Source organism: Pongo abelii, chromosome 15 (assembly GCF_028885655.2).
Source record: "Pongo abelii isolate AG06213 chromosome 15, NHGRI_mPonAbe1-v2.0_pri, whole genome shotgun sequence".
Taxonomy (NCBI): Eukaryota; Metazoa; Chordata; class Mammalia; order Primates; family Hominidae; genus Pongo; species Pongo abelii.
The window spans coordinates 111,530,316-111,553,692 of NC_072000.2; the positions used below are offsets into that span (position 1 = coordinate 111,530,316).

Genomic DNA, 23,377 nt, shown 5'->3' on the forward strand with positions numbered 1-23,377 from the left:
ACGAGTTTTTTAGACAAAGCTGGAAAAGAATCTCTTCTCTTTAATCCTTTGGAATAGTTCCAGTGAGAATGGTACATCTGGTAAAATTAGACCTTGAATTTATCTGGTTCTGGGCTTTTGGAGTTGGGAGATTTTCAATTTCTGATTCAGTCTTATTACTCATATTGGTCTATTTAGGATTTCTTTTCCATCCTGGTTCAATTTGGGGGGGGTCATTGAATATTTCCAGAAATTTATTGATTTCCTCCAGATTTTCTAGTTTGTCAGCATAGAGATATTCAGTATTTTTTGATAATATTCTGTATTTCCGTTGGGTCAGTTGTAATACCACCTTTATCATTTTTGCTTGTGCTTGCTTGAATCTTCTGTCTTTTTTTTTTTTTTTTTGGTTGACCTAGTTAGTGCTCTATCAATTGTGTTCATGTTTTAAAATAACCACATTTTGTTTTGTTGATTCCTTATATTTTGCTTTTTTGTTTCAATATTTTTGAATTCTGCTATGATCTTTATTTATTTTCTTATTCTAGCTCTGGGGTTGGTTTGTTCTAATTTATCTAATGCCTTGAAGTAAATCAATAGATTGCTAGTTTGTAATCTTTCTATTTTTTAGTGGACATTTAGAACTATAAGCTTCTCTCTTAGTACTGCTTTTCCTGTATCTCAGAGGGTGTAGTATGTTGTGTCTTCATTTTTCTTTGTATTTTTAAAAATTGATATCTTAATTTTATTGGTGAGCCAATGATTGGTCAAAATTGTGTTGTTTAGTTGCCTCATTTTTTATAGTTTGAACAGTTTTTTTGCAATTGATTTTTAGATTTATTTCATTACTGTGCAGTAAATAACTCACATCTAGAATCTAACAAGAATACAAACAACTCAAATGGTGCTGGGAAAACTGGCTAGCCATATGTAGAAAGCTGAAACTGGATCCCTTCCTTACACCTTATACAAAAATCAATTCAAGATGGATTAAAGACTTAAATGTTAGACCTAAAACCATAAAAACCCTAGAAGAAAACCTAGGCAATACCATTCAGGACATAGGCATGGGCAAGGACTTCATGTCTAAAACACCAAAAGCAATGGCAACAAAAGCCAAAATTGACAAATGGGATCTAATTAAACTCAAGAGCTTCTGCACAGCAAAGGAAACTACCATCAGAGTGAACAGGCAACCTACAAAATGGGAGAAAATTTTCGCAACCTACTCATCTGACAAAGGGCTAATATCCAGAATCTACAATGAACTCCAACAAATTTACAAGAAAAAAACAAACAACCCCATCAAAAAGTGGGCGAAGGACATGAACAGACACTTCTCAAAAGAAGACATTTATGCAGCCAAAAAACACATGAAAAAATGCTCACCACCACTGGCCATCAGAGAAATGCAAATCAAAACCACAATGAGATACCATCTCACACCAGTTAGAATGGCAATCATTAAAAAGTCAGGAAACAACAGGTGCTGGAGAGGATGTGGAGAAATAGGAACACTTTTACACTGTTGGTGGGACTGTAAACTAGTTCAACCCTTGTGGAAGTCAGTGTGGTGATTCCTCAGGGATCTAGAACTAGAAATTCCATTTGACCCAGCCATCCCATTACTGGGTATATACCCAAAGGACTATAAATCATGCTGCTATAAAGACACATGCACACGTATGTTTATTGCGGCATTATTCACAATAGCAAAGACTTGGAACCAACCCAAATGTCCAACAATGATAGACTGGATTAAGAAAATGTGGCACATATACACCATGGAATACTATGCAGCCATAAAAAATGATGAGTTCATGTCCTTTGTAGGGACATGGATGAAATTGGAAACCAAACACCGCATATTCTCACTCATAGGTGGGAATTGAACAATGAGAACACATGGACACAGGAAGGGGAACATCACACTTCGGGGACTGTTGTGGGGTGGGGGGAGGGGGGAGGGATAGCATTGGGAGATATACCTAATGCTAGATGACGAGTTGGTGGGTGCAGCGCACCAGCATGGCACATGTATACATATGTAACTTACTTGCACGTTGCGCACATGTACCATAGAGTCTAAAGTATAATAATAATAATAATAAAGGAAAAAATAAAAAAATAAAAAAAAAGAATACAAACAACTCAGCAACAACAACAAATAAATAAATTACACCATTAAAATGTGGGCAAAAGACATCAACAGACATTTTGTGAAGAAGATATTCAAAAGGCCAAAAACCATATGGAAATAAAAAGCTGAACAACACTAATCATCAGATAAATGAATATTAAAACAACAGTGAGACACAACTTTACATCAAAGTGCCTATTATTATGAAGTCAAAAAATTATAGATATGGATGACAATTCAGAGAAAATGCATTTATACACTGTTGTTGATAATGTAAACTAGTGCAACCTATGTGAAAAAAATTGTAAAGGCTTCTCAAGCAACTAAAATAGATCTATCGTTCAATCAGCAATCCTACTCCATGATATGTACCCCAGAAAAGAAATCATTGTGTCAAAAAATGCCTGCACTCATATGTTCATTGCAGCACTATTTACAATAACAAGGAGATAGATTTAACCTAAGTGTCTTGTAATGGATAATTGGATAAACAGAATGTGGAATATATACACCATGAAAAAGAATTTCATCATAAGAAAGCATGAAATTATATCTCTGGCAGCAATATGGATGGAACTGGAGGTCATTGTCTGAAGTTTAACAACTCATAAACAGAAAGCCAAATATGTCTTTTTCTCACTTATCAGTAGGAGCTAAATAATGGGTACACATAGACATAGAGAGTAGAATAATAGACGTGGAAGACTCATAAGACTTGAGAATGAGATCAATAATCACTAATGGTTCCAAGGTACTATATCTGGTGAGCTTACTTTAAAAACTTAGACTTCATCACTATGCAATATATTTATGTAACACAAATGTACCCCACATAATTATTTAAAAACTTAAAAAGGCAAAAAAACACACAAAAAATAGGATATGTCAAAAAGATGAAGGAGGCAACTGGAAGAAGCTCTCAATTTCCAAAGAGCTGGAACATTTTGAATAATATAATAAATAACATGGAATTAGATTTTGACCAAAGTATTAAATAAATATTTATAAAAACATACTGTTATTAATAAATGAATAAATAAAATAATGAGAGAAGAAGGATGTTTATCTAAAACAGTATAATTACACAAAATTTTGTTGATATTTCTTCATTCAAAGAGTTGGAGTTTAACCTGCATCTGTGGATTATGGCATAGACTTTGGCACATGAGAAAAATTATTACTTCCTTTAAACTTTAGAAATTTTAGATATAATACCAAAAAATGATAGAAAAAGTAGAGAATTTCACAGGGTTAACATTTTGTTAAATGATGTGAAAAACACTCTTATGTAGCAGTGTAGAGACAAGTCTCAGAGCCAGTAATTCTTTGCCAAAGCCAATGCAGAGAAGAGTATTCCCAGGTTGTCTTTCTAGCTTTTTGTAGTTTGAAGTCTTAGTTAAAGCTATAATCCATTTTGAGTTAATTTTCTTTTTCATATGGTGATAGTTAGGAGTCAAGTTCCCATCTTCTGCATATGGCTGGCAAGTTATCCCAGCACTATTTATTGACTAGGTTGTCTTTTCCCGATTGCTTGTTTGTTTTTTTCAGGGCTGTCAAAAAACAGATGGTTGTAAGTGTGCAGCTTTATTTCTGAGTTTTCTATTCTATTTCATTGGTCTATGTGTTTATTCTTGTACCAGTACCAAACAGTTTTTGTTACTGCAGCTTTATAGCAGAGCTTCAAGTCAAATCGTGTGATGTCCCTGGCATTGTTCTTTTGGCTGGGGATTACTTTGGCTGTTTTTGTTCTTTTGTGGTTACATACAAATTTCAGAATACTTTTCTTATATTTCTAGAAGAATAAAACTGGTATTTTGATAGTAACACTGAATCTGTAAAAATTGAAGGATAATATTGCCATTTTTGCAATATTATTTCTTCCAATCCGTGAGCGTGGAATGCTTTTTTCAATTTATTTGTTTACTTTGTGATTTCTTTCTGCAGTGTAGTTTTTTTTTTTTTGCTAAAGACTAGTTTACAAAATACTTTATTGAATCATTTTGGTTTGCAGTTTAGAGCAAGTTATTTAGATAAAATATAGTCTCAATGTTTTTCCAGATATTACTGCCGAAATTTCAAATTTTATCCTGGATTTCTAACAGAATCCGTATGGGCCATTGGAAAAATTAATTGTCAGAAATGACTTAGAAAAACAATCTCTAATATAGAGATATTAGTATCTCATTTCATAAAGAAATTTAAACTGTGTGATATATGTAAAGTCCTCAGAAGAAACCTTAGTACGTTGGAAAGGACTTATTCATAGTAGGTTGTGATGTTTATTGCTAAAATTATTACCTTGATTTTGGGGGGGAAAATTAAAGCAAAGCGTGATGAATTAAAGTGTGATGTTGCTTGTTTGGTACAACAAGGGGGTGAGGATAATGAATAGCCCTGCGATCCCGAGGAGATGGCCTAATCCAAAGAGAGGGAAGCTCTAGGTTGTGTGGACTCTCACGGGGTGCCTGCTTCTGGCCTTCATGGAGGCCCTCTCAGAAGACTGCAGGAGGCAGGCGTGTGGATGGGTTCCTCAGGACAATCCAATCAGCCATGGACAGGGGAAAAAAGACTATGACCTAGGATGCATCAAATAATTTTCTTGAAAAGTGATAAACTACGACTGTATCTATTTATGAGGTACAAAGCAATGCTTTGATATATTAATACAATATGGAATAATTAAATATAACTAATTAGCATATTAATCACCTCAAAATCTTTTCATTATTAGCGTCAAGGCCATTTGAAATGTATGGTAACTATTTTGAAATGACCAATATACTATGTTTCAGTAAAGAAATAGATATTAATTAATATAAACAATATAAAATTATTGAAATCAATTATGCATTACTCCAATAATTTATATTTAGTTCATCAATAAGTTTGATCGTTTAGGATATATTTTTTAAATTATCTTATTATAATGTTAAATATAAGTCACTATACATTTATGCACAGGTTTGTGGTATTTAGACCTATGTCTACAGGTGTAAATTTATGCTCTCATAGCTATGTAGTTGCTGATGGCAATAGATGTTAATGAAACTCTGGAAGAATAACTGCAAATGAAAGTAAATAGTTTTAAAAAATAACACTACATAAAAGGTTTAAAATTATTAAAACTTAAATACCAATGATAATAAATATATACTAATAACTGTATGAAAATATAACAACCTGTAAGACTCCAGAGTTCTGAAAACACAAACCTGACTTCGCCAGCTGAGGAGAAAGAAAACCCACCGCTGCACCTGCTCCTGGGACCTGTCCCGTCCTCAGTGGTTCCCAAGCGCCCCCTGGTGGCCTCGCGCGCCCCTGCAGGGAGGTTTGTGTCTGGGCTCACTCTGACCTCCCCTCACTGTGTGTCTGTAGTACAGTAATACAGGGCCGTGTCCTCGGTTTTCAGGCTGTTCATTTGCAGATACGCCGTGTTCTTTGAATCATCTCTGGAGATGGTGAACCTGCCTTTCACAGACGCGGCGTATTCTGTCGCGTAACTGTTAGCTTTGCTTCTAATACGTCCAACCCACTCTAGGCCTTTCCCAGGAGCCTGACGGACCCAGTGCATAGCAGAGCTACTGAAGGTGAATCCAGAGGCTGCACAGGAGAGTCTCAGGGACCCCCCAGGCTGGACCAAACCTCCCCCAGACTCCACCAGCTGCACCTCACACTGGACACCTGCAAACACAGAGACACGCTGGTCAGAAACTGCCACACAAATCCATTGTTTCTCTCACTCATGTCCGCTCACACTCAACATCTCTATTTCTCCATGAATCACCTTTTAAAATAGCAACAAGGAAAATCCAACTCAGCCCAAACTCCATAGTGAGTCTCCTGTATTCAGTGCTGATCACCAAGTGGAGACAGCTAGGAATCCTGGGGTTGGGGCTCCTCTCCCAGAGCTGCAGGGTCAAGGCTGGGTTGCTTTTCATCAGCAAAAAGGGGGATCTTATTTGCATGTCTTCTGCTACATAGCAAGGTCTGGGGTGGGACGCCTGATGAGAAGGCTGTGCACAGAGTAGATGAGAGTGTCCTGGGGGAGATTGGTAGTAATCCTATCATTCAGAAAAATATAATTTCATATTATGTGATTTGCCTTGATATTCATTTAGCAGTCATCATCTTATTTCATTTTTACATATTTCCACACTGTATTTCCCCTGATATATTTCTGAAGTCCCTTGGCTTGTCTGTTTGAGTGATGTCTCTTTGCTCGACACTGTGAAGGGTATGATGTCATTGTTCACAGGTGCAGTCCTGGATGTACACGCAGTTTCCATAGAAATGCTGTCATTCGGCAGTGTTGCCTTCAACGGCCTAATTACCTGGTTGTTCTACTTGACTGTTTGTGTCTCTTAACAAACCATCTAGATGTTACACTGTGCTCATTTCTGACATGGTGACACTGTTTTGTAGCATAAATTGTCCAACAATCTGGTGCAATTAAATTTGGACTTCTTTCCAGGGTCCATTTTTGAGGATTGCTCTGACCCCAAAATGTTATTGATTTTTTTTTCAAGAGATTAAGTCTAGCTGTGTTTCCAGGCTGGGCTTGAAATCCTGGGCTCAACTGATCCTCTCACCTCAAACTCCCAAGTAAATTCAACTGCAGGCAGTGCCACAGTGCCCAGTTGGTTATTCTTAAATTATAGGTTTTCTTATTCTCTCTGTTAAAATGAGTGGACTATTGATTTCTATATTGCTCTCATGGAGCTGTCAGATTTCTATTAATTACTTACCATGAAAACTGCTAACATTTTAGATGAGCTGTAGGGTTGAAATTATTCTCATTCTACTGCAAATCTAGTCATGCCCTTTAGAGAGAGCTTTGTATCACTGTTTTCATGCTCTGACTCTATCACTAGAAAAACATGCCAGACTCTACCTTGGTGCAGAAGAAAGGGTTCAAGTATCTCAGAGGGACATTCCTGCTTTAAGTACAGAAAACTGTGTGGGTGTGGTGTACTCCTATGATCTCATTGTGCCTCTCCCAGGAAGCTCCCCAGAACCTCTGCCCTGCAAGTGAGCTGGCCTGAGAATAATCAGAGTCCACCTGTTTTCGGCCTATAACACCTGACATGGAAACTATGTCTTGTGAGTGAGGCTGGGAGGAGAAATGCATCCATCAAATCACAGACTGGAATTTAGTCTCCAACATAAAGATCTGACACCATGACCTCAACTGAGATCTGGGGGAGAGGGAAGCACCACCTTCTTGTGAGTTCAGCCCAAGGTCAAGCTTCTGTGATCCTGAGATGTAAAGAAGAGGGTAATGCTCTTCTCTCAAGTATTCTGGGTCCTCACTGCACTTGCTGAGACTGTTTGAGTTGCTATAAGAGAATACCATGGACTGGGTGGCTCAGAAATAACATAAATGTATTGGCCCCAATTTTCAAGGCTGGGAAGTTCAAGATAAAGATGACTTACGGATTGGTATCTGGTGATGTCCCAATTCTTTATTTATAGATGTCCACCTTCCTACTGTGACCACACCTGGTGGAAGGAAAGAGGGAGCTCTCTGGGGTATTTTATCAGGACACTGATTCCACTCATGAAACGGAGCCTCAACACCTTTCAAAGGAGACCAAAGGCCCCACCTCCTGCCACCATCACGATGGAGTTGAGATTCCAACATACGCCTTGTGGGGGGTCATAACCCTTCAGTCAATAGGAGGACATTGTGTCAATCAATGGATTTCATTTACTGTGTGTTCTCAGAATAATTTTCCTTGATATTACAGATTGGGTTTCTATAATTTTTACCAGATTAGGTTGTTTCTTTGGAAATCTTGAAGTTTCTCACGCCATCACACTGGTAATGAGATAACTCTATTTATATTCGTGATTGAAGATTCTGCATTAGGGCCATAAGCATTTGGAATGTTCTTCTCTTAAATCATTTGCCATGATGGAATAAACTTCTTCCCCATCATCAGTATTATCATTTGTTCAGAAATACACTTTTTATATTTTAATATTGCAAATCCACCTTTCCTTTATCTTTCTTTAACATGGTGTCTTTATATTTTAAAATTTGTAAATGATTATGTTTAAATTTTAGGGTAATTTTAGATTTTAAGGAAAGCCCTCTGTAGTAGGGTGTGTTCTCGTGTACAACTTTCCTGGGTTCCCACACATTGATCCACACTCTACCAAACCTGGGTCTCTCTCCGGCCATCTACGGGGCTCACTCTCTGAACAGTGTTCTGCTATTCACTGTCTGCTCTGTGGTCTCCACACTTCTTGGCCTGTCTGGGATCTCAGCTCCTTTTCCTTAACTTCAAATCTACCTGGTTCCACTTCAGCACTGTGGTCTGGAAACCGTCTTAAGAAAGTAATGAAACGTGCGTTCATCGGAGGGCCCCTTTTGTATATTTTCCCCACCTCAGCAATCACTGTCCTTGTTACTTGATGTCAAATACCTTAAAATCATGTTTAAGAAATTTCACTGTGTTTCACAGTTATTTCTGGTGGAAAGGTACATCTGGTCTCTGTTGTTAAACCTTTTTTGAAATGATCATCTTGAACATAAATATTAGAATCAATTTTATAATGTTCACCAGGATTTATCTTGGAATATACATATATATATATATATATACACACATATATATATGTGTGTGTGTATATTCAATTCTAAATTCCAGGAGACATCCCTGTAGATGTACACTGTAAAGTTTATATATTTACATATTTGGTAGACAATATTATACCTAATTTTAAAAATATTCAAAATATCTGTATTTGTCAGACAAGAAAGCACAAGTTCTACGATGCCCTAATAGAAACACTTATTTGTCTTTCTATGGGTTCTTCCCATCGAAATAGAGGGAGACATCTTAGGACACTGATCCAGGGGTGGCTTCAGAGACCCTGCCCAGAACATGACCCAGGAGGGATGTGAGAGGTTTTCATCTCTGTGATTGGCATTCTGTCTCCTTCACAGGAAAATCTGGGATCTTCCTCCATCCCTGGGGTGGACTACTTCACCATTCTGGACACTGAGGGACAGACAGGGTGTGGCAGGCCACAGACATCAAAGGCCACAGTGTGGATGAGGATCGAGGTGCTTACTTGCCCCAGTGATAACAGAGATCCCCATGGGGCAGAGTCCCAGCAGATGATCCCAACCGTGTGGGGATATGTGTGTCTGTCTGAGAGAAGTGTCCACATGGGGACAGTGTGTGCCTGTCTGAGAATGAAGGCTCATTCACGAAGGTGTCTACCTAGACTGAGATTGTGTTTGGGGAAAATATTTCTCATTGAGGAGATGAGAAACTTGAGTGATTTGTTTTTGGAAAAGAAAAATAGATCATGTAGAAACCCCATGTAGGAAAAGTCACTGGATAATGTTTGTCAAAACACAGTTCATTTAGAAGGAATTTCCTGTTCATGCCCTTGATAGTGGGAATTCAAAATGCTACATTCACGAAATGAGATATTTTTGGTTCTTTTTTTTTTTTTTGAGACCGATTCTGACTCTGTCGCCCATGCTGGAATGCAGTGGCGTGATCTCGGCTCACTGCAAGCTCCGCCTCCTGAGTTCACGCCATTCTCCTGCCTCATCCTTCCAAGTAGCTGGGACTACAGGCGCCCGCCACCACGCCTGGCTAATTTTTTGTATTTTTTACTAGAGACGGGGTTTCACCATGTTAGCCAGGGTGGTCTTGATCTCCTGACTTTGCGGTCCGCCCACCTCAACCTCCCAAAGTCCTGGGATTACAAGCATGAGCCACCACGCCCGGCCTATTTTTGGTATTTTTTAATAGATAAAAAGGTAGAGTTAAAATGTGAACTTGTATCTGTGTTCCAAAATATTTACAACACTGATTCAGAAATTGATGTTTACAAAGATACCTTCAGAGGAAATTCTATATCAGCTTTATTCATTTGATTCATTCTCCAATCCCTGAAATTTGCTTACAGAATAAAGGTATGAAAAATCTCCCAAATAACTAAAATTTCTCAAATACACATTTATATTGTCCCTTCTCATTAATGACTTAATGCTATTTTCTAAGAAAGTCTTCAATCTAATCATCTTTGTCATCTCCTCCATGCCAGCACAGCTGCCTCCTTCCTGGGGTTTTTGACACTCTCAGGATGTGGGTTTTCACACTGTCTCTTACACAGTAATACACGGCCGTGTCCTCAGATCTCAGGTCCATGTAGGCTGTGCTCGCAGGCATGTATGTGGTCATGTTGACTCTGCCCTGGACGTTCTGTGCATAGCCTGTGTTAGCATTGCCAGCGATGATCCATCTAATCCACTCAAGGCCTTGTCCATGGGCTTGTTGCACTCACTGCATAGCAGAGCTTGTGAAGCCTTTCAGGAGACCTTCACTGAGGACCAGGCTTCTTCACCTCAGCCCCAGACTGCACCAGCTGCACCTGGGAGTGAGCACCTGTGGGAAGGACACAGAAGTGGATGAAAGCCCCTGTGACTGGACTTAATCCCCTTCTCATCACTGGGACCTGGGAGCCCCTTACCTGTGGCTGCTGCCACCAAGAAGGTGATCCAACAGGTCCAGTCCATGGTGAGGAGCTGTGCTCTCAGGGGATTCTCTAGAGGAGGGATATGGTTGTTGGGTGATGGTTTCAGAGCACAGAGCACAGACATATCCATGTTTACTTCAGTGGATCTCAGGTTATTTGCATATTCGTGAGATAGAGCATTTCATAGCTCAAAGTTTGATCCATGATAAGAAAGGGAAGCTAAATGACATATCAGCCATACAAGAGTGTGATACTGATGTTCCAAGCCCTAATCCTGCTTTCGGATATGCATGCCTTGGTCTATTTATGAAAGTTTGTGGACAGAGGTTCTTGCACTGAGGAATATGCCCCCCTCAGAACACGTTTCTCACACATTTCTCCCATCTGAAATGGGAGCATTTATCTAATGCCTGTACCCCCATTGTTTCTTGGAAATAACTGACTTGTTTTTCATTTTACAGGTTCCTAGATGGAAGGGACTTGCCTTATCTCCAATGTGACTATGGACTTGGACTTTTGAGTTAATGCTGAAATGAGTTAAGATGTTGGGGTACTGTTGGGAAGGCATGATTGGTTTTGAAATGCAAAGAGGACATGAGATTTGGGAAGGGCTAGGATGGCATGATCTGGTTTGGCTCTGTGTCTCTTGGATTTTATTGGACCTCTTCCATCCTGGAAAGGGCAGAGGTTTGTCTTCACTGGAATAGACACTTACTCCAGATATGGGTTTGCCTATCCTGCATGTAATGCTTCTGCCAAGACTACCATCTGTGGACTCATGGAATGCCTTATCCACTGTCACAGTATTCCACATAGCATTGCCTCTGACCAAGGCACTCCTTTTATGGCTAAAGATGTGTGCCAGTGGGCTCATGCTCATGGGATTCACTTGTCTTACCATGTTCCCCATCATCCTGAAGCAGCTGGATTGATAGAAAAAATGGAATGGCCTTTCGAAGTCACAATTACAATGCCAACTAGGCTCCAATACTTTGCAGGGCTGTGGCAAAGCTCTCCAGAAGGCCGTGTATGCTCCGAATCAGCATCCAATATATGGTACTGTTTCTCCCATAGCCATAATTCATGGATCCCGGAATAAAGGGGTGGAAGTGGAAGTGGCACCATTCACCATCACCCCTGGTGATCCACCAGCACAATTTTTGCTTCTTGTTCCCATGACATTACATTCTGTTGGCCTAGAGGTCCAGTTCCAGTGGGAATAATGCTGCCATCAGCACACACAACAATTCCATTAAACTGGAAGTTAAGATTTCCACCCGGACACTTTGGGCCCCTCCTACCTTTAAGTCCACAGGCTAAGAAGGGAGTTACAGTGTTGGCTGGGCTGATTGACCTGGACTATCAAGATGCAATCAGTCTATTACTCCACAATGGAGGTAAGGAAGAGTATGTATGGAATACAGGAGATCCATTGGGGCGTCTCTTAACATTACCATGCCCTGTCATTAAGGTCAACGGGAAACTACAACAGCCCAATCCAGGCAGGACTACAAATGGCCCAGACCCTTCAGGAATGAAGGTTTGTGTCACTCCACCAGGAAAAAAAACACGACCTGCTGCGATGCTTGCTGAAGGCAAAGGGAATACAGAATGGGTAGTAGAAGAAGGTAGTCATCAATACCAGCTACAACCACATGATCAGTTGCAGAAATGAGGACTGTAGTTGTCATCAGTATTTCCTTCTTCTTTTGTTAAAAACATGTTTGTGCATGTACACACTTGTACTAAGAAAATTCCTTCATTTTATTTCTTTTTCCTTTATCATGTGACATAAAATTTATTGACTTCATATCAGCATTTAAGTGTTCTTAACTTTACATAATAGCATTTGGGTTGGGGATTGGTGCATTTCCGGTTGTACAAAAGATAGTTGTATTACATTAGGTATAATTATGACCTTATTATTGTCTTTATTTGAAGATTATGTATGATTTCAGGAGGCCTGTATGGGTTCGAGTTGACAAGGGGTGGACTTGTGGTGGTTAATACTGAGTGTCAACTTGATTGGATTGAAGCATGCAAAGTATTGATCCTGAGTGTCTGTGAGGGTGTTGCCAAAGGAGATTAACATTTGAGCCAGTGAGCTGGGAAAGTCAGACCCACCCTTAATCTAGGTGGGCACCATCTAATCAGCTGCCAGTGTGGCCAGGATATAAAGCAGGCAGAAAAATGTGAAAAGACTAGACTGGCTTAGCCTCCCAGCCTACATCTTTCTCCTGTGCTGGATGCTTCCTGCCCTCAAACATCGGACTTCAAGTTCTTCAGCTTTGGGACTTGGACTGGCTTCTTTGCTCCTCAGCTTGCAGATGGCCTACTGTGGGACCTTGTGATTGTGAGTTTAATACTCCGCAATAAACTCCAATATATATATAATATATAATACATATTATATATATAATATACATATAATATAATATGTATGTATAATATATAATATGCATATCATATATTATATATATACATATTAGGGTTCTCTAGAAGGACAGCACTATATATATATATATATATATATATATAGTTTCCATAGTCTGTGGTGTAGACTACCTGAAATGGACTTTACAACCTCCTGAAGGGTAACACCCAGACTCTCACCTGAACTCCCTGAAATCCTGTGCCCTGGGAATTGGAGAAACCTTAAAACCAAAGCCACTGTTAAGTTAGCTCAGTCTTTGATTGAGCGTGGCAATCTGCCTATACTTGACTTCCAGGGGTGGGTGAGGGAGAATTCCTGCCTGGAACAAGGTCACATTACAAAGAATCTTCACAATGCTCATGAGACATCTCGGACCTTCCATCAGAAGCATTCAGGATGGCAGGAGACTGGACATGATGAGCAAACATGGGGATAGGAGGAAGGAAACAGAGAATGGAAGGAGGTGACAGCTGACAAGGCTTTGTGTTCTCAGATGCTGAGCATGAAATGAAGCATTTATGATGAAGGAAACAGAACAGATGTGCGGTACAATATTAAATATAAAACAGTAAATTACAGCAGGTGGCTTCACAGCAGCTTAGACACAGCAGAAGAGAAGAGGATGGAATTGGAAGATCCACGCTCAGGACGGATGCAGAGTGAAGCCGAGGACCCATCAAAGAGGATTTGGGAGTTGCAGGCTCTAGGAGAGGACCCACCCCAGAAAGAGAGAAGGAGGGTGATGGGAGGAAGAAGGAATGTTTGAAATTATTCCATAGAGAACCAGGACAGCCCCTTGGGCCAAGCAGTCCATGACCCTTGCAGCCTCAGAGGTCCAGACTCCAGCCTGACCTCACGTGCTGGTTGGTCTTGTCCCTGCCAGGCCAGAACCTTCCTCAGAACCCAGAGCCCCCACAGCTCTCCCTCACCCTATGCCCAGGGCATGTCTCCTGTGCTCTCTTCTCTGGTCCACAGGTGGGAGTTTACACCTGCTCGGGTGGCCTCAGCATCCACACCAACAACCTGGTAGCAGTTGTCCTGCTCCCTCCACCTGGCACAGCTCGGATCTCCCACAGTGCAGGCCCCATGTTTAGGAGTAATTAGAACACACAGGAGGACAGGTCAAGACAACAGGTGCTGAGGCAGGCAGATCTCAAGGATTTAAGTGCTGATGTTCTTGGAAGACCATTTCCATGGGGTTAATTGTGGTTTCTCTTGGTGAACTGTTGGCTTGTGTTTTTGATATTGTTGTTGCTCTAAATAGTGTTTACCTGACTTCAATATGAACTCCATTGGTCATGTTCTTTGTTAAAATATGTATCATTCTAAAAGTTCACATGGCATTAGATTTTTTGATCAAACTACCTATAATATTTCTTCAATAGAATGCACATTTGCCTTCCTTCTGCACATACCTCGGCCCACTGCCCCGAGCAGTGTCCCAGCGGGTCCATCTGTTTAGGGGGTGGGGCAGGGGACACAGGCCCTGACACGAGGTGGGGCTGTGCCAAGCATGGCGGTCTTGCATAGGCACTGAGTGGGTGGGCCCTGGAGAGAGGGGAGGTCATTCCCCCCGGGGAATCCCCCAGGCCACAAAGGAGAGGTCAGCTGGAGTGTGAGGTGGGGGGCGGAGATGCATAAAGGGTGGGATGGGGCCTGCTGCTCTATCAGCAAAACCCCTCACACCTGAAGGACACAGGGGGAGGGCATTGTATTCACTGACCTCACACTTAACTGTCCATTAGCATTCACCCACAAAATAATAGAATACACTGAGAGAGGCACAGGAATGGATTGGTCGCATCTTTATGACAGCTGAATGGAGGAAATTTCTAAGCAGGTTCAGGGAGAGGATATCAAGCTGTATTTGGAGAAAGGGGTGGGAATTCTAAACAATATCTATGGAAGCAGGACATCTAGAACCACAGATGTATTCAGAAAAATGCTAGATCTCAGTACTACTCTAGAATACCAGTGGTTTTCTGTGGATGGTATGGGAAGGGTGATTTCTGTTGGTGGGCTTTGCCTTTGAAATTCTCTCTGACATATCTACGCTGCATTTTAAAAGTCAATATTATTGTGAATTTAAATTTAAAATAAAATGTTATCTTATTCGGTTATTTATACATTTAACTTCCATTTTCCTTTACAATAACTCAGTGACACACCTAGCCCTGTTTTCCACCCAGACCAGTCTGTGCTGCTACAAGCCTAGTTTCTCTTCCTCATCATGACTTACTCAGCTTCCCTTCCTGTTTCAGTTCAAGGAAATGTGGGGGCAGGAAGGAAGGGGGCGGCTGCCACTCACAGAGCTCACACTAAATGCCAGAGAGCTTGCCTCTCACGTCTACCTATTTTTCTAGTTGAATTTCATTGCATGCAGCAATCAACCTCAGGGATTCATTTTCCCACATATGGGAAGCTCGGCCCCAGGTAGGGGGATTTGCTTGGTGGGGGATTTGAACCCAAGTCCCTCTCACTGCAAAGCCCACAGCACCCCCATGAGGAACAGACAGGGAACAGGGAGTAGCCCTGGATCACCCTAAACTGACTTTGGGTTTAGAGAAGGACAGATTACCTGGGGAATGAGGAAGCTCATTGCTCTGGAGCTCTCTTCTGGAGAAATGTCATGAACTTGCCCTTTAAGGAGCTGGTGGCAACTTCCGTTAATTCCAGGACCAGCGACCTCAGGTCAAGACCCAGCTGCTCACTCAGGTCTCTCAGGCCAGAGGTTCTGGCCAACTTTGAGCTCCCAGCGGAGTCTAAGAAAATGTGGAACACCAACGTGTGTTTTTGAAGATTTATTTCAGAGCGAGCATCAGCAACCTACAAGAACCTGGGACAGAAGCCAATGCCTCCCGTTTCCCCATGATGTGAGACAGGACCCTGTGCCTCCTGTGGACTTCAAGAAATGTGGACTCGAGCTTTGCCATCCCTTCCCCTGATCCTGTTTCATAGATTTTGCTGTTATATTCTCTGTATCTTTACGGGGATTGGGAGGCTGAATTAGTCTTATTCAGGGTTAGTAACTGTCCCTTCCTTAACGGTGGTGGTCCTGATAGTTCGCACATTTGTGGCTGCCCCAAAGAGCAGTGCAATTATGAAGGCGTAAATACGACCAAAGACCACTCTCAGATACATCACTGATTGTTGGCTTTGTCTGACAGAACGTGTTCTTTTTGGAGGTGGCCCACTGTCGACACTCCCACCAGCACCTCTTCTTAGGCACAGTGGAGGATCCCAGCCTATATGGCAATGGCAGTTCCTTCTGTTGTTGCAGACCCCTCTATGACTGCACTTCTGAGGGCGACAGTCGTAGCCCAGTGAAGTGATAGTCGCATTGCACCGGGTGTTATTACAGAAGTTTCCATGAACACAAGGAGTGCCGTCTATCACACGCCCAACATCAGTTGTGTCTGTTGCACGGTGTTCATCCAGTCCAAAACACTGAAACCCTCTTCTCACTGAGTGATGGAATGAAACATGTTCCTGCAGCCGGGGAAGATGGGTCACGTTGGTACACTGCAGTCTTCCACAAAACTTATCTATTCCTGTACAAGCCTGGTAGTTCAGAGCTGCTTGTTGTCGAGTGCAATGTCCAAATCTGTGACTTTCAAGATTTATGTCATAGCAGACCTCAGGAGCATCCTCAGCATCGACACCAAAGATCGCCTTGCAGAGCACATTGCGGTCAGTGCAGTTCCCACGATAGCAGTAGCCTTCTTCAGTGCACGGGGTTCCATCTTGCATATAAAAGTTTGCGGGGCATGTCACGGTGGTCCCGTGACAGTACTCTGGAAGGTCACATATATTTTGGATAGGTCTGCAGAGAGTCCCCGGTGGGGAGAAGCTGCAGTTTGTACAGCACTCTCCTATATGGCAGATGCTCCCCGGTGTGAAGCGACAGTCACTTCGGCAGCAATAACTGGCATAACACTGCTTGAAGGAGCCGCAGTCACACTCCTCCCTCCCGTCCACTATGAGGTTTCCACAGCGAACCGTTGTCTTGGTTTTGTTATACACAGGAGCGAGTGTTTCGAAAACACAATGGCCTGAACGTAGAAAACAATTTTGTGCATGTCCATAAGAACAGTTACTGAACGCATCTGTTATCCCAGGAAATCGCTGCATAATGCAGAAGGCCCTTCTCTGACACGTGCAGTAGTTATCATCATACTCCACACCCATACTTCTCATCAGTGTCTGGGTTGTTATGACGGCTACTAATAAATAATGTCTGCCTAGAGTACCAATGTGTAATAGGCCTATATGTGTACAGAAGCCATACCTTTGTGGTTCATAGTTAGATTCATGTGGCGCGTCTTTAATAAGTAGTGTGGATGAATGAACACGAAAAGGATCAAAAAAGTTTGTTCTAAAATAGGTAAACATTGCACTCTGAACTTGATATTGATTCACAGGGGCTGGGTCGCGATTATTATATATGGTCAAAAGATAAATATAGTACCGCAGATCAATATTTTGAACAATGCTGTCAATGAGACTGAACATCTGGACCACCTCTTTGGAACAAGCTGTAATATTGCCATATATACGATAATATGAATTGGAACATTGAACATGGCCTTTTATATTGCCTCTATGAGAACTGTACAGTGAATTAGATATCCTGGGATTCATGCTGTCATTTGCTTCAGAGAACATGGGGTCTGTCTCCTCATTGTCACCATCTCTAAATGTGGGCCCTGTTGCGTTGGGCTCGGCCACTATCTGAGAAACAACATGTTCAAACCTGCGGGAATCCTGGAGGGGTTTGATTTCGTAGGCAAGGTCGTCCAGCTTCATGATGCCTCTGAGGCCCCCATAGCACGTGTCGACGGTGACCATGGACAGAGGCACCTCCTCCAGGTAGCCGAGGTAGTAGCAGTCTGGAGGGATGTAGGGGTCATCCATCTGCAAGGCTCCTTGGTCATCCTGAGTTGTCACCAGCAGATGTCTGGGCCAAAGAAGGTGTTTCCTCCTCATGTGAATGACGTGTCTTTGACCCCCAAAACGCAGGCTGTAGGACAGCCAGCCGGGAAACTGAAGGCCTTTGCCATGGTGCGTCTCCTTCCTGGGAATCACCACCTCGGAGGTCGCGTAGTGCCACAAGGGACGGCCTTGAGAACACTGGACAGGAGCCAGGAGCGCCCAGAGCCCCAGCAGCAAGAGGGGGCCCCTAAGGGTGACCCACGCCTCTGCCGGCCTCATGTCCCAGCCCAGCGATAGTCATCCAAAGACAATGGGAAAGGAAAGGTCTGCCTTCGGCAAAGCCAGGCCCCAACCAGCTACGGTGGCTGCGTCCCTTCCAGGGAGACCCTGACAGAGAACAAAAGGCCTCCCCAGGCTCCCGCACCACACCCCGGGGGGGCACCTGGGTTCCGGGAGGGAATGAGGCAACAATCCCAGGGCGGGGCAGGGGGTGGGCCTGGACAGGACGGCAGCTGCTGCACTGCGGGATGAGGCTGAGGGTCAGGCTGTGAGGGCTCATCGGGAAGGGAAAAGGGAGAGGGAAGCAGGGCTCTGTCTCTTTTACCACCGTGAATCTTTTCTGTTGCTTTCTGAATCTACAAAATACAATGATGTGTGTTCAATGCCCTCGCATCACCCGTGTTATTCTCGGTCACTCTGAGGGTTAATAGTGCTCCTTTCTGTGGCTCACACTGCTTCCTCCTTCGTCACGTGGAGGTGGACACTGCCAACATTTTCCTTGGGGACTGAATGTTTTTCTACTCTTAATAAGTCCCTATGTCTTATTCTTTTTGTTGTTGTGATGTTTCGTTGTGGCTTTGAAGTTTTGTTTGAAGTTACCAGATTGTGAGAGGAAAATATCTTGGGCCCCGTCAAGCTGGGAACCACTCAGGGCAAATCCGCCTCCCAGTCTATTTAAAGGTGGCCCTCTGCTCACAGAGACAGGTGCATATTCTCATGGCCTGCTTTGCAAACACTTATCAGAAACTCAAAAGAATGCAACCGTCTCTCTCACCTACCTGTGACCTGGAAGCCCTAAGTGGGGAGGACTTGCTTTGAGTTGTCTCAGCCTTTCTGGATGGAACAAATGTCCTTCTTACTTATATTGACTGATGTCTCATGTCTCCCTGAAATGCGTAAATCAAGCTGTGCCCGACCACCTTGGGCACATGACATCAGGACTTCCTGAGGCTGGGTCACAGGCGTGTCCTCAACCCTGGCAAAGTGAACTTTCGAAATTAACTGAGATCTGTCTCAGAGTTCCTGGGTTCACAAGATCAACAGTTGATATAGGGTAACTTTTTCTTCTGTGCTATGTTAAACCCTTGTGAATTATGATACTTTTTACTTAGTCCGTCTATTGGGAACAGACGCTATTCCTGACCCCATGAGAGCCCCAGGTGCTGTCCCTCCGATGCTTCTGTGTGGTTCTCTCCTGGTCTTTGGTCATTTCTTCAGATGCACGAGCTGATCAGCTCTCAGGGAAGGACACAGGGGGCCCTCTGTAGGTGTCTCATGTCTGAGAACAAATATTTCGCGCATTTCTCCCATACTGAGTCCTCTGTGTTCAGTCCTGATTACGAAATGGAAATCCCTGGGAATCCCAGGGCTGTGTGTCTTCTCTCAGAGCTGCAGGGTCAGGTCTGTGCTTGTTTTCACTAGGAGAGAGAGGGCCCTGTTTTCCTGCCTTCTCCTCTATAGCAAGCTGTGATGTGGGATGCCTGAGGAGAGGGCAGAGCCCAGAGCAGATGTGAGACTCCTGGAGGAGTTTATTGGCAACAGTAGCATTTGGGAAAATATGATTACTTATAATGTGACTGTGCCATGAAACTCACTTATCAATTATTATTTTTTACAATATGTAAAAATTCAAATATACCTACATTAAGCAAACTTTAACAGATATAAAGAGAGAAATAGAAAACAATATAAAAATAAGAGAAGACCTTAATACCTCACTTACAATAATGTTTAGCAAATCCAGAAAGAAAATTCTTAAGCCTCTGAACTTGAACAACAGTATTGAACAAATTCACCTAAAAGACAGTTATAGAACCTTCAAACCAAGAGCCATGTAATACACGTTCTTCTCAAGCACACATGGAACATTCTCCATGATAGGTTATATGTTACATTATAAAATGAGCATTAACATTTAAAGAAGTAATGCTAACCATTCTCTAACTCTTTCAAAAGTTTGTGAAAAGTCAACCTTCCACACTATTTCTGAGGCTACCATTACACTAGTACCAGTAATATTACCGTTAATAGACAAAGACACCACAATAAAATAAAATTATAGATCAATATCATTGGTAGACACAAATTAACCACTCCAAAATTAGTAAACTAAGTTCTAAATTTTTTTTAGAAAACCATACACCATGATCAATTCAAATTTATTCTGAGTTGCACAGATGATTTAATATCCTCAAATCAATCAATTTGGTACACCACTTTAAAAAACTAAAGAAAAAATGTCTCAATAACATTTCAACAGACATAGAAAAAATATTTGAAAAAATTCAGGGTTTCATTATAAAAACTCTGAACAAAGTAGGAAGACAGCAAAACAACTTGTACATAATAAAAGTCATTAAGAAAAGTCACAGCTATTATTATACTCAATAATAAAAGGTTAGAATATTTTGGTCTAATATCCGAAATAAGGCAAGAATAAAGCTTGAGGTATTATACTTCCAGGCCTCAAAATTTATTATAAACATAAAGTAATAAATCAGAATGGTATTGGCATAAATGTATACAGAGAGCTTAGATATAAACCCACATATTGATGGCCAGCTGATTTTCAGCATGAGAACCAGCGATATACAATGTCTAAATTATAGCATCTTCCAAAGAGCATGTTATGAAAACTGGATTTTCACATGCAAAGAATTAAGAATTTTAGGATAGAATAAACACAAAAACTAACTCCAAATGCATTAAATATTTAAATGTAATACGGGTAATTGTAAAACTTCCACCCCTGAAAAAATTAGCAATCTTTTTCTGGATTTTACATTCAAAGCACATACAAAAAAAGCAGAATTGAACAAGTGGGACCAGATTTTACAAAAGATTCTGCAAAGCAATGAAATAATTCCAACTTACAGAATTGGATAATATACCATGTATCTGAAAAAGTGTTTATATCCAATATATAAATAAAACTTCTATAACTCAATAGCAAAAATAAAAATAGCCTGATTTTAAAATAATTGGTTTTATACCTTTAACAGTATAAGAACCTAGAACTCAGGTTAAATGTTTCTCTCCATGGCTAACCGTCTGTCATATGGTGTACTTGGCTGGACAATAATTTGTATTGATTTGACAAAACACTAATCTAGGTGGTGGTGTGAATTTTTTAACAGACATTATTAAAACTATAATCAGTTGACTCTATGTTAGGTAGATTATCATCGATAACCAGCTTGGCCCTGAATCCAACAGAGCAGATCTGGAGAAGGTAAAACTCCATAGTGATTAAGCAGCTTCAGCTGTTATTGAGACTTCCAGCCTGCACTTACTGATGGCCAGCCCTGAGGATATTGGATATTCCAGCCATCCCCAAAAATTGTCATCCCCTACATCTCACAGGAAAGTGGTGTGTCCCTCTGCAGCTTGTCACACCTGAATATCAGAGAGAAAGAGATTCTCCAAAATCAAATCATATTTATTTGAAAATAAGCATTGCAATGGGAATATGCATGAGCACATTTAGGTAGATAAAGGAAGACAAGTGTTTTAAAGGATAAATGAGGAGGCTTACATGAGCTGTTTTGAGACGACTATCCGGGGGTAGAAGAATCAATAACAAGGGTAGAATCAGTTTAAGGTTGGACAGGGAGTGGCAGGGCAGATACCCCACAGTATTAATTCTCTTATTGTTGTGGTAGCCTTAGCCTTTGTTCAAGGTTGTAGTTGTGCAGATAATTTGTGTGTGTGTTTGTGTGTGCATGCGTGTGTGTGATAGAGTGTCACTCTGTCACTCAGGCTGGAGTGTAGTGTCACAATCTTGGCTCACTGCAACCGCCGCCTCCGGGGTTCAAGCGACTCTCCTGCCTCAGCCTCCCAAGTAGCTGGGACTACAGACATACACCACCATGCCAGGCTATTTTTTGTTTTTTGTATTTTTTAGTAGAGATGGGGTTTCACCATCTTGGCCAGACTGGTCTCCAACTCCTGACCTCAGGTGATCTGCCCACCTTGGCCTCCCAAAGTGCTGGGATTACAGGTGTGAGCCACCACACCCAGCTGTGCAGAGTATTTTTATGGTAGTTCTTGTTATCAAGGATGTGTGCATGAGAACCCTCTATTCATGACCTTCTCCAGCTTCACCTGTAAAGTTTATAACTCAAGTTGTTCTATTTTGATTCTGACAACTTTCACACCCTCTTCCTCATACCGCTAGTGAAGAAAGTTACTCTTTGAAGGTTTTTGAGAACAGGATTAGCTCCATATCCACATCCCACGTTAACCAAACAAGCTTGTCCCCTTCAGTTCCCACTGGCAACTTGCATTTCCAGATAAATCTCCATGCAACACAGTAGAGGGTCCTGAGTGACAAGGAGTGAAGAAAGTCCCACCAGCCTTTCCCACGTGACTGCAGCAGCCACAGCCTGAGACCCTCCTGAGTGCCAGGAAAGGGCTTGAGGCCTGGAATTTTGACCACAGGGAAAAATCTTCCTTTTCCAGAAAGCAGGAAAAGCAAATGGAAAAATGAGAACAACGACTGAAAAAGGAAGTAAATGGATTAGGAACAAAAGAAGCACCAGATCAATGTTGGTGCTGATTTGCATATTTAGTGTCAGGAGAAAGATCAGACGTGAAACCCGTGAGGTTCTACGTGACACTGACCATGGCCCAGCCTCTATCATCTGTGATCAGGATCCGTAAAGACTGTTCTAGTCATGGAGGCTCACTGAGGTCCCTGTCCTGGGTCTGATTGGAGAAGACTCATCAGGAAGCCCTGAGCTTACTCAGGAATCTGATTGTGGTGACCATGTTTGAGGACTTTATATATATCTATTTATTTTTTTTATTATACTTTAAGTTCTAGGGTACATGTGCACAACATGCAGGTTTGTTACGTATGTATACATGTGCCATGTTGGTGTGTTGCACCCATTAACTTGTCATTTACATTAGGTATATCTCCCATGCTATCCCTCCCCCCTCCTCCCACCCCACAACAGGCCCTGGTGTGTGATGTTCCCCTTCCTGTGTCCATGTGTTCTCATTGTTCAATTCCCACCTATGAGTGAGAACATGCGGTGTTTTGTTTTTTGTCCTTGTGATAGTTTGCTGTGAATGATGGTTTCCAGCTTCATCCGTGTCCCCACAAA

At 41.8% G+C, this 23,377-nt stretch overlaps 1 protein-coding gene and 1 gene segment (V, D, J or C); both read right to left on the reverse strand.

The window, feature by feature from the left end:
- Window positions 1-5,477: 5,477 nt before the first annotated feature.
- Window positions 5,478-5,949, reverse strand: LOC103892446 (immunoglobulin heavy variable 3-73-like). The segment is given in 2 exon segments: window positions 5,478-5,800; window positions 5,904-5,949. Coding segments are annotated over 2 exon segments (369 nt in total).
- Window positions 5,950-15,841: 9,892 nt separating this feature from the next.
- On the reverse strand, window positions 15,842-18,422 carry LOC100447494 (disintegrin and metalloproteinase domain-containing protein 21-like). Its single transcript, XM_002825192.6, has one exon. It carries the CDS (start codon window positions 18,264-18,266, stop codon window positions 16,068-16,070), a length of 2,199 nt encoding a protein of 732 aa, XP_002825238.1. The 5' UTR covers window positions 18,267-18,422; the 3' UTR covers window positions 15,842-16,067.
- Window positions 18,423-23,377: the final 4,955 nt, after the last annotated feature.